This window comes from Columba livia, chromosome 3 (genome assembly GCF_036013475.1).
Source record: "Columba livia isolate bColLiv1 breed racing homer chromosome 3, bColLiv1.pat.W.v2, whole genome shotgun sequence".
Lineage (NCBI taxonomy): Eukaryota > Metazoa > Chordata > Aves > Columbiformes > Columbidae > Columba > Columba livia.
Window position 1 is genome coordinate 78,137,627 of NC_088604.1, and position 18,833 is coordinate 78,156,459.

The window sequence follows — 18,833 nt, forward strand, 5'->3', positions numbered from 1 at the left end:
ACTGAAATGTGTGTGCGTGTATATATATATATATATATATATATATATATTTACTCGTTTTTTTAACACACAATACCAGATACACTGCAATAACACTTAAGCCCCACAGTGCAGAAATGGACCACATATGAAATGAGGATTGCAAAAGAAGGAAAAAAGCCTGTTGCCCACAGCAGGTAGCATGAGAAATGCAGCTGATCTCAAAGCAGAAGGAAACCCATCTGCGGAGATCAGTCTGGCAGACCTCCACCCTCAACCTTTTCAAAAGCTGAGTCATTGCATTTAGGAAAAAAATGTTTTCTGACTAATGAAGACAGACCTAATCAGGACAAGGGAAAGAAATACTACAGTAGTCTTTTATGATTAATTGATGTAACAAATAATAAAACTTGGGTATTCATCAGAATTACTGATTATCAGGGAGAAGAAGCCCTGAACAATGTTTCCGGTTGGACATGATCCTTAAAATAAGATTTATATTTTTACTACACTTCCCTTGGCGTATTGCGTTAAAAGCTAAAAGTCAACCTTCAATCACGTCTCTTGGGTACTTTTCTCATACCCAAGCCTTCTTTGGAAAGTAATCACTTCGAAAGACATGAATTTTTTAAGATAAGATTTAAATCCTTTATGCATGGTTTTGCAGAGAGTGATCTGAACTCTTTTGTTGTCTTGTTGAAGAACAGACTAAAGTCCCTCAGCAGACTGTGTTCTGACAACACTGTCTTCAAACACCTCAGGAACATATTGGGAATGATTAAGGCACAAGATCCATCAAGAAATGACAAGCAAGCTTTTGACTGGTAGCAAAGGCAAGATGAGAGCTTGGGGGTAAAAAAAAAAGAGCTGTGCTTCTCAAAATGTACTGTCTGCTTGCAGAAATTACTGTATCAGAACTGGAAATCAGACCTCGACATACTAAAATATTTACTGATACTCGTATGTATGTGGGCACTACTCACTGAAGCCAGCAGACATTAGCAAGAACAAATCTTGAAGAAAATTTTTCAATTCCTTTCCATTTTAATGTTTCCCTAAAAGTGTTATTATGGAAATTAGAATTCTTAAGCTGCACTACCCATGCTGTTCAAATAATATATAGTTATATGCCAAAAGTAGAAAAAATTCTGCCTCAATTTCATCAACCATTTTAAATTATATAAAATACCAATGTATTGAGCGTGAACTATAACATATCAAGCAACACAGCAAGTAACAGTACTGTAATGTAAAAGCAAAAGGCTGATCAGACAATGGCTTGTGAAAGGCCACTAAGGGACAGTAAGATGATTAAGGGACAGGAGCATTTGACATAGGAGGAGAGGCTGAGGGAGCTGGGACTGCTTAGACTTCAAAAGGCTCAGGGGGCATCTGATTAATGCTTGATTCAGGGCATTTTAGGGGTACAAATACATGATGGGGAGGGTAAAGTTGATGGAGCCAGACTGTTCTCACTAGTGCACAGTGACAGGACAAAAGGAAATGGACACAAACTGAAATTCCATTTCAACAAACAAAAAAACCAAAACAAACCAAACCAACAACAAAACAAAATAAACAACACACAAACCCCAAACAAACAAGAAACACAGCTCTCTCTCACACACACACACACACAAAATCTCCAAACAAACAAACAAAACACAACAAAAAACCCCATGCTAAAATCCATACACACACCCCCCCCTTTCTTACAGTGAGCACGATAAGAGTGCCAGAATGGGTTGTCTAAAAAGGCTTCCATGCTTGAAGATATTAAAAACGGGGCAGAGCCCTGAGCACACTGCTCTAGCTGGCCCTGCTCTGAGCAGAGGACCTGGACTAGACAGCCTCAGCCCTTCTGTGCAGCGGTCTCAGGAGGCAACAACAGGTTCACAGATTTGCTGGTGATCGGGAGGAAAAAAATGGAAGTGATGGTGCATTCATGCTATTCAGAAGAGAGAAATGTGAAGCATAATTTATTCTCCCCGATCTGTTCCTCCTGGATTTACTTTATATTTTTTTTAACCAAGACAAGCTTCAAGTCATTGCATCCATTGTTTAGAAAAGATTTTATTACAAACCTCTCACTTCCCGTTGCTGGTGCTCTTTGCTTTTAAGTATGGGGTGGGAGATCCACAGCCAAGGGTGATGCTTGCGAAGCTGAGGAAGCACGTAATGTGTTACAAACCCCACAGTCCACGCTAAAGCAAACAGGACAATGCTCAGAAATGGCTGGGCCAAAAGAGAAAACAAAACATGGTTATAATTTGTAAACAATACTTTCATATAAAACTTTCTAAAATATTTTTTAACAGTTCCTATGTATAATTGTATTTCTATGCAATTAATTGTTATGCCTATGTCCAAACTCTGACTCCACAAGTGGATATGGATTTTGAAATACATATTTTGCACACACAATTAAGCAATTTTTTCCTCCCTAGTTGGAGGAAAAAAGGCAAGTGATCAGGTTTATTCACTCTGTCCCCAGGTTCCACATTATAAAAGAGCTGTGGACATGCAGAGGTTCAAGGAAAGAGACCTCAAATAAGTAACACTGAAATACAAATATCCATCAACTGTCTCAACACATTTAAAAAAAAAAAATTAAAAAAAAATCATGGCCAGTAAATAAATCTTCACTAACTTCTCCACCTAAAATCTCTACTGTTTCCAGTTAAAGCATCCAGTGGTTTTGCATAAAGGAGATAATACCCTTGGAGAGGAGGCAGGGTGGGAAGGGAAAGGCTAGATACGTACCCTTAATGATAGAAACACAGTACTGGCACTGACAGCAAATGACAGAACAGCAGCCGCTGTGCAGACGATGAGATCCGATTTCAAGATTTCTTTCTGTGAAAATAATTATTTTATATAAAATTAGTAAGGCACTATTTTAACCAAAGTAAACAACTCTGTTCCCAGTTACTCACAGTCTGCATTGTGATAAGGCTGATCAGCACTGCCTTATAAAAACGTATTTTCTCCATTCTGCTTCAGGAATTTATTTCTTTACACTTTAGGTTTGTCAAAGTAATCACATTTAAATTCATGATGCCTGATTTTAAATTATATTTTTAAATAACGTAGTTTTAAGATGGGAGAAATGAAAGTAATACATTTTCATACTGAGTCTGATTCTGTTCAAGGAATAGAACTCTTTTACATTATGACTTTATTATTTTTGAGAATCAAAATTCTGGTTCCATTTCCTATTTGAAAGCATTAAAATTTTTTCAGATTCACTTTCTCTACCATTACTGAAATGACTCATGCTTTTCAGTAATGTCTTCAGAGACACATAGTTAATACATTTATGTTCTAAAGTGACATGTCCCATTCTCTGATTTTCTGTATCGGAAGCCAAATTTCAGCAAGATTTTAGGGATTTCAGACAAGGTCTTTTTCTAGTGTCACTGAATGATAACGAAAGGACACATCTGCTTTTCCATGACGATCTATAACTGGGGCAGGAGTAATTTTGTTTCTAAATATTGGAAAATAGCACTGTGTTTCCAGCCTGTTTTTCTTAGGATTAAAATGTCATTCTGAGTAAACAAATAAACAAGATAGCTTGCAAACTGTATGATCTCCTGAATTGTACTTCAGAGGTCACCCAAACATCTTTGTGAATAAATGAAAATCTTGTCTTAGATTTATGAGAGGGACATTGAAGTTCAGCAGTCAGTACAACTGCTAAGTTCTCACATGACTAACTATTCACAGCTCTTCTTCTCGAAACTGACTTATGCTTCAATTCAAGGACATATAGAAACCACATGTGATATGCAACAATTCTGGTAGAATTAGAAGTTCATCTGATTTTCTGGTGTTGCAATCTAGGTAGTATCTCATCAGAGAAAAAGAAAGAAAACTAAAATAATGATGGGATAGTAAACCTATGAGCAATGGAGATAAAAAGAAAGCAAGCAGAACAAGTGAACAGAAGGGTTGCGAATTACAGGGGAAGCTGGTAGCAACCACAATATTTAGGCTGCCTATCACTCCCTGTTATGAAAGATGCTTCTTAGTAAAAGGTCACAAGCATCAGCGCTTCCCCTTGCTGCAGCAGGCCTTTGAAATGCAACAGGACTATAAAGCCTTCAGGCTCAAGAAGTACTTTTGCTTTGTCCCAGGAAACTCTGATCCCGTTTAGCTGAATCCTCCAGGCGTCAGGGCTGTCGCTCCCCTTCGCAGGCTGCTCGGGAGCACGTAGCTCCAGAGGAACAGCGCTCCCTCCCTTCCCAGAGCTGGGCCCTCTCCAGACACAGCCCCCTGCTCCACACGGACCACAGGTGACAAGGTGTAGGAGCAGAGTTTAGGCCTTCCTAATTCTTCCTGACCATCTTTTCAAAACATAGGCCTGCTGGCCTTGCTCCTTGGCTGCCATATGCAACAGGAGGAGCGCAACACGGGGGACTTCCCAGAAAAGGCCTTCTCTTCTCTGAGCAAACCTTGATCACTAATCTGTCCCTACAGAATCTCTCTGCTCAGTTCAGACCTTCTCTCACTAGCAAGTTTTGTATCCATCTCTAAATCCAGTGGTTTTAGTACGCGGGATAATACTGAAAAACCATGGTCAAAACCCTGATAAAGATGGATAAGGGAACTACTACCAATTTATGTAATGGAAATATTTTTTTTAGCCTTTGAATTTTTTTAAAGACATTGCATACAAAATCTACATGAAGCAGAAGTATTTACATAGATGTAATATGCAATATCCTTAAAAAACATTGAAAGGTTAAAAAAATTATTTCCAGTAGATGCACTTAGCTTGTAAAGTACAGCATCTGAGAATGTTAAGCAGTGCCAGATCTCTACAGAACTATTTCAGACCCTTTATGAATACATATTATGAAAAGTCTTCATCAAGTATCATCTTCTGAACAGCTGAATCCAACTACTCAATAATCTAAAACAAGCTTGTAAGAACAACAAACACACTCCAATCATATTTTCAAGCTCTTCTGTACAACCAGAAAGGAGCTGGGTCTACTCAGCTTGAAGAAGGCTGCGAGAGGATCTTATCAATGCCTATAAATATCTCAAGGGTGTGTGTCAAGAGGATGGGACCAGACTCCTTTCAGTGGTGCCCAAAGATAGGATGAGGGGCAACAAGCACAGACTGAAGCACAGGAGGTTCCATCTGAATATGAGGAGAAATTTCTTTACTTTGAGGATGCCAGAGCACTGGAACGGGCTGCCCAGAGAGGCTGTGGAGTCTCCTTCTCTGAAGAACAACCTGGACACATTCCTGTGTGATCTGCTCTGGATGAACATGCTTTAGCAGGTGGGTTGGACCAGATGATCTTCAGAGACCCCTTCCAACCCCACCCATTCTGCGATTCTGTGATTACTACTAAAATGACTTATTTCTCTCATAATCAGTGACTGAAAAAGCGGTCATTTTAAGAAAAACACCAAATATTAAGAATTCAGCTATAAAATCAGAAGAGGTGATAATAATGGACATCTGGCAGGCAGGTGTGGGATTCTAACTTTCCATTCTATGCACAGGCCAGGTCACCAAAGGGGAACAAATTGTAATTACATAGATTATATTGCACAGGACTGATCTTTGTTACCTTTCCCATCTGAGTTTCCAAGTGTGTGTTTCGGGATGCTCTCACTGCTTTCGATACGTATTAATAATCCCATACAGGAAAAGGCCTGTGCTTTAAAGCACCCTTACTATTCACTTTTTTGAACCCACATTTGACAATTGCATTCCAACTCTGGCAACATCTGAAGTGTCTACAGTTTCATGCATGCCCAGACTTGCCCTTTTGCCCTTGCACAGAACAGCTTCAAAATGTAACCGCGTTGCTCAGCTGCTGACTTGCACAACAGCCCCCACAGGAGCTCCTTCTTGATGTGGCAGACACATTCAAACTTCTCAAAAAATTCAGTTTTTTTATCCCTTCTAAAACAAAGTTAGGCTGGAATCACTTTTGTTTCATGGCATAGTGGTCAGGGCCTCCCAGGAAACAGCTGACCCTGGGTAGTTACCTCTTTGGCTGATGAGGTCTCAGAGATACCCTCCATGAGAAAACCCTGGGCACCCACCTACAGGCTGCTGTGGTTGGCTCTGAGGCTTCCACCTTCCTGCTGAAGGCAGCCAGCTCCTGCAAAGCACGTGCCTGCCTTGGACGCAGCTTTGCCCCCCATTCTGCATTTAAACCCAGTTTTCTAAAGCAAGATATTGGATTCCATTCCCAAGGCTTAGGAACTGAATGCTGAAAAGCCCTACCATGTCCTGCTTGATTGATCCCTCATTGCAACTGGTCCAATGTGGAAAACCTAAGTTCTGATAACAGTTAAAATCTCTGCATTTTACACTCAAGAAAAAAAGAAACCCCAAACCAACAGCACTACATTTGATGCCTCGCAGATTTTGCAAGCAAAATACACTACAGTGGTACTTTTAAAAAAATTACTATTTTCAATTATTCTTTTGGAGCTTTGTACAAATCTTTTTACTAGCTATCTGAATGTTTGTATTAATGGCCAGGAAGGAAGCCGAGTCTGAATGTAACACATTAGCACCCTCAGGCCACTGGTTAATCTAGTAATCAGCCATGTGGATGCCTATAGAAATTAATTATAATGGTAGGAAGCTCCATTCTCAAAGTTGAATGGTCAATTATCCATCACAGCTGCTTTATAATTCAGGCTTCCAAAGCTGGCAATTCTTACACAGCTATTCAAGCAAAGAAAAATAGTAAAGGTCATGTAACTAAACATTAGAGATGCTGTATTTATTATTCGTAACATCAATGAAAAGTCACTACAGACTACAACACATTAATTTTCAATATTAACTTTGCTTGCTTTCAGACTGTGTGTCTGTATATACACTAGGGCATTCTTCTTGTTGCAACCTTCCATCTCTTGCCACTGACAGAGTATTCAAAATACTCTCTTTGCAGAGGAGCACTCCAAGAGGAAAAAAGAAAACAACCTACCACCACAAAATCTTCAAATACTGACATACTGTTTCACCCAGTTTCTGAACTGTTTGAAGATCCCCTTGCAGAAGTTCTGGAAGCTATTTAAAATTGGCTTTTAAAAGTCAGCTGAGTCCTATATCCTAAACACGATCTCTGTTGCTGAAGCAAGTCAGCAGAGACTGTCTTGATTGTGCTCCTCAAATCTGAGGCACATGCATTTTCTCTTGCCTCAGTTCTTCCCTACTTGCTCTATTAGTACCACACTTTGAGATAGCAGTGGGAGTCTCCTGTTGAACTGGTTTGTGTTTAAATGAGACACAGGTACCAGATAACACAGGGCTTAGACAAAGAGCCTGCATTAATCAGAAATTGCCCTCTCTTTCTTCAAGATATCTCTCAATGTGGAAGAATTAGCACTGCTAATTGACATGGTAAGCAAACACATTTGCTTACAGTTTTTATACAAACAGAGAGAAGCCTGAACAGAGGTAAAGAACGAGTAAGGTCCAGCAACACTGAAGCAAAGCAGCATCTAAAAGCAGCAGCATGGACTATCAAGTGAACAGAAAAGTGCCAATCCCCAAAACCAGGTACATCCTGGAAAGCAAAAGGTGCCAGGAATCGCACTTAATTAAATGCAAAAAAAAAAAAAAAAAAAAAAAAGGCACTGGTAAAACATGACAGGAATGAGACAAGGTGAGAAGAACTGAAGTCCTACATCTGGCCAGTCCCAACACAGTCCTTCCTGCTCTTCTGCATCCTCTGCCCCAGTGGCTCAAGGGCCCAAGTGCAGTTGAACCACATGGCAAGGGTGTTAATACAGACATCAGATCCCTGTCCAGGTTACTGACACAAAAAAATAGGTCAAGAGACTGCAGCATAACTCTGCTTTGAAAATACAGCCAGAATCTCAGATGCAAATTTGTTCCAGATTTTGGGGGCTTTTTTTGTGTTTTTTTGTTTGTCTGTTTTGTTTTCAATATATTGAAGCCTTGCTCAAGGTTTCCCTCTGCACTGTGAAATGCAACCAGTTAAGTGGTCAGAGACAGCAACTGCTTGAGTCCCCTGGCAAGGCTCCATTTGCAGAACAGATGAGATCAGACTCTGTACTGCTCCAAGAAGGGCACTATCAACAAAAGATACAAGTGGGATACAAATACAAGGGAACACAAAACTTTCCATTACATCTGCCATACAGTGCCCATGTACAAGAAAGGACTGACAATGAACTGGGGCAGTAACCTACACACCAGAAATGACATGAAATATAGCAAAACTTTAACACAGATCCTTGATTTTTTGCTCTGCTACTAGCTGGACATTCATATTGCAGTGTGACCTTGTTGCAAACAGTTTAGTTTGCAAGAAACTGTAGCTCAATACAAGCAACAAGAAATAAGACCCACATAAGATTGTGATATGTTTATTAGAGTAAGCAGGTTAAAATAACATTATACATAGTAGAGAATAATCTAAGTAGCAGCTTAGCAAAGAAAAGCAGGAAACACTGGTAGTGTGGGATCAACTGGACTGAATGTAGGTTGTCTAACACATAAAATGCTCGACAACTGATTCAAGATGTACAGAAGAGATGTACGCCTTTGAAGTGGCATCTGGAGGCCAGGCCAGCTACCACTCTAGCAACCTGTACCATTAGGCACTGTGCACTGTCAGGTCATGTCTAAGGGTCACAAAAAGGCAGTCCATCTTCCAGGCACTCTCTGAACACTCCTTGCTTGTGCAAGCATTCTGGAATTTAGGAATAATTGCCTAGATTGCAAATGCTCAGATGCAGGCATTAGGGATGTGGTCAGGAAGAAGGGCTGCCTGACAGCTGGGCAGCAGGACAGTTCATGATTTTAGGAAATGTCAAACACGCCTTAACACTTCTGCGAACTTCACCGTCTTCCCACATGAACTCTTCATAAGATCAGCCTCCACTGGGTAACAGTTAGGGAATTTTTTTAACATAAAAAGACAAAAAAAGGGAGATGGGTCACTTTGGATGTTCAAGCTGAAGTGGGAAGTGAGCTGACACAAACTGAGAGCTAAGTGCCAGACAGTAGGAAATAAACTTCCTGCCAAGAACAGAAGAGAGGATGAGACAGCAATGCTTGGCATTGGACCTCCCTCTCTCATACTAGTCAAGTTCCAAACGCTTCTTCCATCTCCAAGTCTGGTCTGTGCTCCACTTGGTTTGACTGGGGCAGAGAGTATACAGTCAAAAGAGTACTTCCTGGCAAAGAAAAAAAACATTCCTGAAAACCAGGTCCAAACCTAGCCCTAGAAGAAGAATTAATAAGGGCTGCTTTAAACACACCTAATCCTGTGGACCAAATCCTGTCTCCCTTCAACACAGACAAGGAGTTAGGCAGGACTGCTCATCTTTTTAAACGCTTGTTAAACAAACCAGCCTACCCTGTACACACCAGGTTGCCAGGCTGTAAGTCTATGCACAGAACCTGCATTGACTCTCTGAATACCAGGATGAGATGTCACATTCCCTAAGCTCTGTGAGCACATCAACCACATCAAGGAACCAATGTTGCTAAGGCCTTCAGTGGAACCCTTCAGAATGGAGAAATGCAATATCCCCCCTTCTTCCTTCCAGCCTCACTGGAAAGAAGATCTAGAACTTCTCTAAGTTTTCATCTGTGGATTTAAAGGAACATTTTCTGTGCTTTTAGTAATTTAAATATTTAAATTACTAAATGAGAATATTTAAAAGGTTCCTCAGTAGGGAAAATAGGTGGGAGAGAGCTTTGAACAGAAAGTAATGAAATAAAAGGTCTTACCACTGATTCTCTCATCTTTTCTGGGAGTGGATCTGCTGACGAATCTTCAAATTGTTGACGTAGAAAGTGAGGGACATATTTGCACTGAATAAGGGACCTGTTAAAAAAAAATCCTAGTTAGGATACTTCTGAACATATCTAACATTATACATATATATATATAAAAATATATGTGTATATATATATTCCTGGAGGGCAGACGAGGAAAAACAACCTCAGATTTCCTTCCTCACATATGCAGTAGTTATCTTATCTCTGTATAGCTGGAGATTGACACAAACCAGCTCTATCCACGATCAGGGCAGAACTTCCCCACCAAAACGTTAAGGAGTCTCAGCAGTTCAATCAATATGACAGTCATTTAGAGGAATGAGCAGAGAGGGTACTGTTGCATTCATGCCCTTTATTAATACCAATATGGAAGCTGTTTAGACCCACTGGAAAGGCCAAAGAAGCTGCTTCTGTATAAATAGTATAGTAATACTCAGCTCACAATTTATATGCTACCTCATCCTCCATGTTGAAGTTTATGCCACAGGCCATCCCTTAAATACCATTTCCAATCTCCTTAACTACTTTTAATTAAGTTCAAAGCTGCTTAAAAAAATCTGAAACCTCTTTTTTTAAAGATTATACATTTTTATCATGATCGCACAATAAACATTTGATGATGTTGAACACATAATCTTAAGATGTTTAACCACCATTTCAGATGCTGAAGATTTAATTAAGAATGTGATGAATTTGGAAGCTAAAGTTTAAATTGATTTAATGTTTTAAGATTACTTCCTTAAAACAAAAGTCATAAGGAAAGACATGTTTCTGTTTTATTAAAGGAGTTAATGAACTGGTGTGTCCTTCCTGGGGAGTGGGAGAGAAGAATGCATTTAAATTACTTCAAAATTGAAAGAGTTCATACTTGAATGCTGATTTGCAATTTACCTCTGTATATTTTATTCCAAGACTAAACAAATCTCCCTAAGACAGCACAGAGCTTCACTTCCTTCCATACTGTAACAGTCAATGAACTACACACCACCTACACAAAGCTTTATCCAAGTCTAATTGACATCAGTGGCAGACATAACAGGCTTTGGATAAAGTTAATGGCAATAGATACAAGCAGTTCTTACTGCTTTGCCACATCAGAGCCGAGTAATGTATAACTATCAGATTCCCTGAATCTTCTGGATGGTAAAGAAGGAGTTTCTCAGTTCTTCAGTGAGATTTACTGGGATGCCAATTTTCTACTAGTGCGCTATATCCTTTCCTCCTGATCAGAAATCTCCTTTTCCCAAGTTTCTCTACTCAGTTATAATCTCCAATGGCCTAAAAAGCCCTCCACTTCTCCCTTCTCTCTCCAGCATTACAGAATTGTGCATCCAACCGCCATGACTTACCATATGCCCACTAGAACCTTCATACACTAAAGCATGTCACCTCAAGACACACACAACACACCTCATGAATCAAAGGAGAGAACCTATGGGTTTCCTCTGCACTGTTCTAGGAAATGACTGAGCTGTCCACGAAGCAGAATTCCAGATGCTGGTGATATCGACTGCACAAAACCCACTTGCTCGCTTAATCCCACAGCCACATATGTAGATGCCAAGGTGCTTGTGGACCACCACAGCCCCCACGACAGCCATAGAGCACAGTTCACATACAGGAAAACTCATGTCTGCCAGCCCTGAGCTATGATACATGGGCTTTCTTCTTGTCACCTCAACCTGCAGATCACAATTGTGGGACTTTTCTCCTGGATCTCCCTTGTTTGCAATGTCAGCTCTAAATACACACTACCTTTCCTCAGCTACCTCTAGCAGACTGTGTCAGAGCAGAAAAGGAAGGAGTTAATCTCAAACAGAAAGGCACAGCATACCGACTGTGAACCTCAGCAAGAACTGGAGTTGAACCCTCTTCCCAGCATATCAAATGTCCCTTCTCCTTGCCACAGTGCTACCCAGCACACATTCTGCAACTGCAGTAGCCTGAGAGGCCCCTCAGGTAATTCTCTATCCTCCAACATGGCAAGCACACAATCTCCCAGACGGCAAAATCTACTTCAGAGAATTCGGATAGTGCTGTTTAAAGAGCACCAGCCTTACTGGCAATGTGACTGCAGCACTTCATTTATTTACAGGACTGATACCAACCAGGCAGACATGGCAAGGAATTTCTACCTCACCACCATACTTTCAAGATACAATCCCTGCAGTTCTGAAACCCAGACATCACTCTGGTTTTGTGCTGTACAGGGTAACCAACAAATAACATTGCAGGCAACTTACATCAGTACAGATGGGTCACTGCTTTGTCTGCTGAGGTGATAAGAAAGTGCAACTAGCAGACCACAGAAAGCAGAGAACAGTGCTGGAATGTGTTGTGCATCCCAGGGTTCCTGAACAGAAGGACAGAAAGCAGAGTATTTGTAAGTTAGAAATGCAGAACTTTAAAAAAAATAATAATTAAAAAATATATATATATAGTAAGCTAAGCCATACACATAGTGTTAAACGTATAGCATCTAAATTTGTACACCAGGCAGGTTTTCTTTCCTCTCTAATAAAACACTAGAGGAAAATTCTCATTAAAAGAAGATACCAGTGAAATGAACTGCACTGTACTAGCCTAAATCAGGGGTGTCAAAGTCATTTTCACTGGGGGCCACATCAGCCTCGCAGTTGTCTTCAAAGGGCCGAATGTAATTTTAGGACTATGTAAGTGTAGGAGTAATTACATTTGGCCCTTTGAAGGCAACCGCGAGGCTGATGTGGCCCCCAGTGAAAATGACTTTGACACCCCTGGCCTAAACTCTAAACTGATATGTAGTTACTCGACTTGTGGCCAGATTGCATGCAACAAATGCTAACGTTGCCTAAATCAGGCAGTGGGGTACAGTTCTGGCACCTCACTCTGAAATCTGCTGCTTTGTACGTCACACCCAGGCCCTGCCTGGAGGACAGCACAGCAGAGCAGGAGAGCGTTCACCACCATACGTGAACAACCTCGCATGGGGAGAGAAGTGACAGTTTACACACTTGCCAGCACACTCTGGGCACAACAAAGATGAAAAACTGTCTCTGGGCGACCTAAACAGCTAAAATTGGCTAGAAATATTACGAGAAAGAACACAAAGCTTAAGGAAAGTTTACCAAGACCAACTTCAACTCAGCTACAAATTAGGGATCCTAAGACAAACTTGTGAGTCCTGACTGTAAAAGGACAAAATTTGGCTGTGAAGGACACAGAAATTCAGAGCCCACAGCCATTTCACTTACTAGGCATGTGCAATGCCTCCACACAACTCCCACCTGAGCAAGTGAATGTGAGGTTACCAGATCCTGATATAAGAGCACTTTCTGGATCAGTTTTAAGAGACAACACTTATAGGACCTAGCATGAACAAGGCTTCTTCTGCAGTATGTCTTCTGCTTGAAAAACCTTCACAACTTGTACAGGACCGATATTTTCATAGAATAAAGTGAGTTTATTAATCTTATTTTGCCTAGTGATATGCATGATTTATTAGCAAAGCTGACTCACACTAAGAAAGATTTCATTTCTTTCAGAAGCAATGAACACCTGGGAAAGACAAGCTAGTTTGCTGTTAAAGGACAAACCACCTGCTACCACGTGAGGTTTCTTTGGAATCTAATGACGAAATTGCCCTTATCCTAAGAACTGGTATCACAGAAGTGAAATTTTAAAACAAAGAATCACCTTCCCCTCATCATACAATTGAACATCACAAAGATGAAAGAGTGTTCAGTTCTACAAAACAAGCCTCCTTAAAACAGGTATTACAAACAAAAGAAATCCACAGTATTACTGAAATAATCCAGCACCATTTGTTTGACAAGTTCACCTTTGCCATCCAATTCCACACTTCATTTCATTGTTCCTAATTTGGGGCCAAATGTATATTTGGTTACCTTCTCCCATGCTTAGTCTCAGATAAGAAATTCACATTCTTCAAAACACTTTAGAAAACTAACTGGAGTCAAAATGTTCTGAAAATGGCTGAATCACAGCCCAGCTAAATATCCACTGCATTTCCAAGGCAACACAACTGCACAGAGATCCACCCAGCAGCTTCTAGTGACTGACTACCCCTTTGCCCTGCAACCAGTTTCGAAAGCAAAATCCTATAAAGAACCCAGCAATATATTCTCAGTATTGAAATGTATCAGTAGCTAGTCTGAGAAATCATTCTGCCCTGTTTCTACTGTAACACTGCACATGGCTGATTCCTCATATTAATGTTTCAGGAGCTCTTCACTTCCATGTTTTCAGTATGTTACACACAGCTGCTGAATTTGGCTGGCCCGTGCTCCAGTTCCAAAGTGTCATTGTCCCCTCAAAGCTCATCTGCCAGGGAGCCAGGAAGGCAGGCAGGAAAGGCATCAATATTTGCTACGTGCCTGGAGAGCAGGACTTCCCAGAATAATGCTACACAATGTTGTCCAAAAGATAAAAAATTAATAACGGTGTAATTTCTCCAGCACCAATGTGATGTAACCTGCTTCATTTTGTCATTTTCCTCCCCAACTAATGATGCCTGGTAGAGCTTTCAGTTAAAAAGATGAAAAAAACAGTATAGCTGTTAATTGGACAATGCTTCTTCTGAATGGGAAAACAGGAAGGACAGGTTTTAGTCTTGGAAGCTGGTTATTATCTGTCATACTAGACAAGGAGTTTGACTTCCTACTTCACCTTATTTGGTTGAGGCAACATGGAGTGCTTTCATATACAGTTTTGACTTTGATGCAGACACTCACGTAGTCACTTTTAAAACAAGTGAGATGGACTTAGAGGGTTAAGCATGATCAAGTGATAAGCCACAACAGACCCAGTGGTCGGGGTTGGTGGTGTTCCATTTCAACCACAGAATCGCTTAATCCCAAAACAACCTACTAAAAAGAAAGATAAAGGTGTCTTTGAACTTAAAAGCCTTTTACCTCTGGTGAAGGTGGGGAGACAAATGTATTTTTAAAAAGTGATGATAGTAGTTTTCTGTCCTACATTATTTATCCTTTTTGCTTCTTCATTCCTTTAAAAAAATGCATGTAGCAAACTCTTATCTTTCAAAGATATGCTAAAATAAATCATGTATCCTACTTCAGAGATAAAATGTGCTCTGAACACAGCAAAACCATTATGGTAAGTAGAAACTCCTGCTACTTTTTTTGGTGTATTCCTCTCAACTCACAGACATTGCAGATTGCTGCAGCATTAGCATCATTGAAGGTGTTTGCATACTGACTGGCTTTTTAAATATGGAGACAAACTAATTAATTAATTAATTAAGAAAAAGCTGGATGAGAAAGAATAGACATCATCTAGTTTTCCACTCTCCCATGATTTCACCCTTATTCAAGCAATTTTTGGGGGAGGTCTTTCCCCTTACTTCCACACCCCAGCTTTATCACGGAGCTATGCTATTGCCTGTATCAAAAAATAGGCAGGACAGTTGTTGATCCTCAGCCATTTCACATGTGGGATGATAAATGGAAAGAAATACTATAATCCTATTTCTGAACATAAAAAAAATTCTGAACAAGACTGTACAAGGAAAACCTCCCCCCTCCCTCCTCCCCCCAAAGGTATGAGAAAATGGTAATGATGACTTGTGCTCTACAAGGTTAACTATAAGCTTAACTATATTATCATGGATACAGGCTAACAACCAGGTAATGTGAATTACTCATGGGTCTTGCATTACAATGGTTAGAGACAAAATTCTAGGGAGAGATGCCCCACCAGCCTTATTTACCCATCAACCATAGAAAACAAAACATTACTTGCCCAAAAGAGCTCCAAAGACCTGACAAGTGATAAGCTACCAGAATACAGATATTATCACCCATTTCTGAGCAACGTTGTATTTGTTTCTCTGCACTCCCAACTGTTATCTGTGGTCATAATTCAGTGCTGAAATTTAAAATCTACAAGGATGGGACTGATGCAGTTACACAACCAGGTCCCAGTCTGTGACAAGGATTCCTCAGCTAGAGAGTAAGATGAGTAACAACTTCAGGTGCAGCCATGAATACTCGTGTTTCACCTAATGGTGAGTTTATCCTAAACAAAAACTACAGATGTCTACATCCCTATACAGTGACATAATTCTGTAAGAGTAACCCTGGGCCATATCAGATTCTGCAGACATAATTTACTATTCTATCTGGACAATAAGTTCATATTATACACAGAAAACTAAGAGCATAACTACTGAAGTTATTATTAAAGTGTGAGTCTGACTATGGCTGCAAACATTGCTCACTGAAATGTCTGATATTTGACAAGTCTCTCCAAAATTAACACTCCTAACAGCTCTTGCTTGAACCTCAGGGATCTCTAAATTGGAAAGTAGATAAAATTGATGAGCCTTGTCTTCAAAACCTCCAACAGGGCTGAAAGTATTTTATGTGATAGAAACAAAGCTGTCTAATAATCCTATACTTCTATTTTTGGTCACTTACACATCAGAGAATTCTGTCTACACACATGGGCCCATTCAGTGCTGGTTAGAAATTTATTTGGGCGGGCAGGCAGTCTTAGCAGAATGAGGGAGACATACGCCTGCAATTCTTTCCCATTATAAAACCCCAAGACAAATATTTCAAAATTATTAGTGCACAGATGAAGCCTGTGTCGCTAAAAACAGGAATCAAGAAGCATTGTTATTCTGATTAATGAGTTTAAAACTCATTAAACAACAAACCAAACTACATCAATGTGAGCTGAGAATGGTTTAAAATACACACAGGATTTTTAGTAACTGTCCATTGAAGCAGTAAGTTACCAGAAAATACTTTCTTCAGGTATGAGGTAATAGAAACTATATAACTTCCACTAAAACCAAAATGCACTTACACAGAGCTGGAGGATGCATCTGTGCTACGTACGAACACATTCACATCAGTTTAATTTTTCTGACCCAAGTCCAAAATCTGAATTTTTTCCAGGCTGATTAAGATAAACCACAAGTTCCTCGAGCAGTTAATAAATTCATTCATTATTTAATAAAAAGCTGGATGACAAATAGTTAACTGGTTCTGGATAAGTTTCAAATCCAAACCAGCTGATTGGAACAGAAAACAGTAAAGAAGGACTCACTGATTCCAGGAACCTTCGGGGGTGTGCTCTTCTGCCCCACAGGAAAACACTGATGTGCTGGAATGTTAAAGACTGATATCAAGACGATTAAATTCCAGACTGAATATTTGTGGAAGAAGTAAGAGGGCATACCTGACTTCCTGACTTTTTTTTTTTTTTTTAATATCTGTTAAATACTTGGGCACAGACCACAAAACAGATGGAGTGGGAAACAAAAATCAGCACATCAAGCAATTCTACTCAAGTGAAACAGATGACACAGAAGTTCCTGTATCTATATCTGATGGAAGTAATATCTGAGAATAAAAACACCTCCTCCAGAAATAAGAGATAACCCTTTCATATATCAAGGCTAAGGCAGTTATTAGAGCTGCCACTTTCTGTTCAAGATTACAGGACTGAAACAGAAATAAAGCCAGGCTGAAGTGAAAGCAGATGATTTTAAACTGAAGTCAGTTATCCAATAGCTTCAAAAGAGTAGAGAGCTGAAAAATTGCTGCTATTAGATGTAACAATCCAAGGAATGACCAAAAGAGGTGATAAAAACCATGTCTAGGACTTAAAGCTTTTTATTAAACAGAAGTAAATGAGAGTTCATAAAGGACCAAGAAAGAACTGGAATAAGGAGTGATGATATCATTAAACTGAGGCCTGGGAGATGAATAACATCTCAAGGCAAGCAGGAGAAACTCAAGTCTTTGTACTTCAGAAGCTAAGACATTTATCTTCTCTCTTGTCCAAAATCAAGTTTACAGTATTGCTGTATGTAAGTCTGGATAAGCAGCTGGTGTCATATCCTCATTACAGAGATGCGTCATGGGATCAGATGTATAAAGAGATGCTTTACAGTACCTTAAAGCTGTAGCCAAACCACCTTTGCATCACTGGGATAACATGGCTGTCAACCAAAAATCTATCTAGGTGACTTCATAGCATCACCAGAGAGAACAACTATGTCAGACAACAGTTGGTTTTGGAAAACATAATTCAACAGCAATATCAGCCTGGACAAGACACAGGATTTCAGCACAGGCCTATTTGTCTCAGTTCTCAAAGCTTATATTCGTATGTTGAGTATTTGCACTGTTTTCTGGACATATCCAAAACAATTGCTCAATTCTTTCTTTTCAATTTTTCTAAAATTCGAGTTCTAGAGCAAAGAATTAATTGCTTTGAATTTGCTGTTCTAAAACAATTTCAAAATTTGACAGCAAACTATTGTACATACGTATATATAATTTCTGTCCTAAAAATTAACAAGAGAAACTCACTGAAGAATACAGATCTATTATTAAATGAACATTGTTTATTTATTTTGATAAAATAGAAAAACATGTGGTAACCTTATTCTTCTTCTAATGAACTTCAAGAATATAATCTTTCCTTTTAGAATAATTAATGTGCATAGACTATTTCACCCTGCAAGATAATAAATAATTAGAACACAAAAGCCACTTAAGGAAGGAGAGGGTCAAGCCTGATACCACTGGAAGGGGTCTTCAGCCCGGCCATTTGATGCAAGCAATTGTTCACCAGTAAAAAGCATACAACCATACAACCAGAGGAGATCCATTCTCCTCTGCAATTTATTTCAGGAAATAGAACTCTGCTAGTTACACCTGCTGAGCTATAAAATGTTCTGCCAATAAACAAAGTATACATCTGAGGATGCTACATTTCAGCCAAGAAATAAGCTTTGCAACCCAGAAATCCTGTGCCAGAGTCTATCACGTTTCCCCAACCTGAATCCCTTTGATTGTGTTGATATTTTTAGCCCCACAAATATTGAAAAATTAGTTCTGTTGGTTTTGCCAATCTGACTATACATTAAATGAGTAAAATAAAAATAAAAAATAAAGAATAGCTCAAAAGTGCAAGCATGGAAAGCATGCTGTTTCCATCTTAATGAAAACCATATGCTTATCACCTTTGTGCAAACACCTCAATGAAACAGACTATAGTGTTTGCTCAGTTTTGA

The 18,833-nt window shown here is 39.6% G+C and overlaps 1 protein-coding gene across 5 annotated transcripts in view; it reads right to left on the reverse strand.

Moving 5' to 3' along the window:
- The window catches only part of PCNX2 (pecanex 2), a 151,171-nt gene that overhangs the window by 77,041 nt on the left and 55,297 nt on the right, over positions 1-18,833 (reverse strand). For all 5 annotated transcript variants that reach the window (XR_010471482.1, XM_065057771.1, XM_065057769.1 and 2 more), the window contains 4 exons: positions 12,025-12,134; positions 9,731-9,827; positions 2,743-2,835; positions 2,064-2,214 (listed from right to left, as the gene is read on the reverse strand). Coding sequence is in view for 4 of the 5 variants with exons in the window: in XM_065057771.1 (XP_064913843.1) it covers positions 2,064-2,214; positions 2,743-2,835; positions 9,731-9,827; positions 12,025-12,134 (451 nt within the window). In the remaining variant the exon portion in view is untranslated. The remainder of the gene's footprint in view (positions 1-2,063; positions 2,215-2,742; positions 2,836-9,730; positions 9,828-12,024; positions 12,135-18,833) is intronic.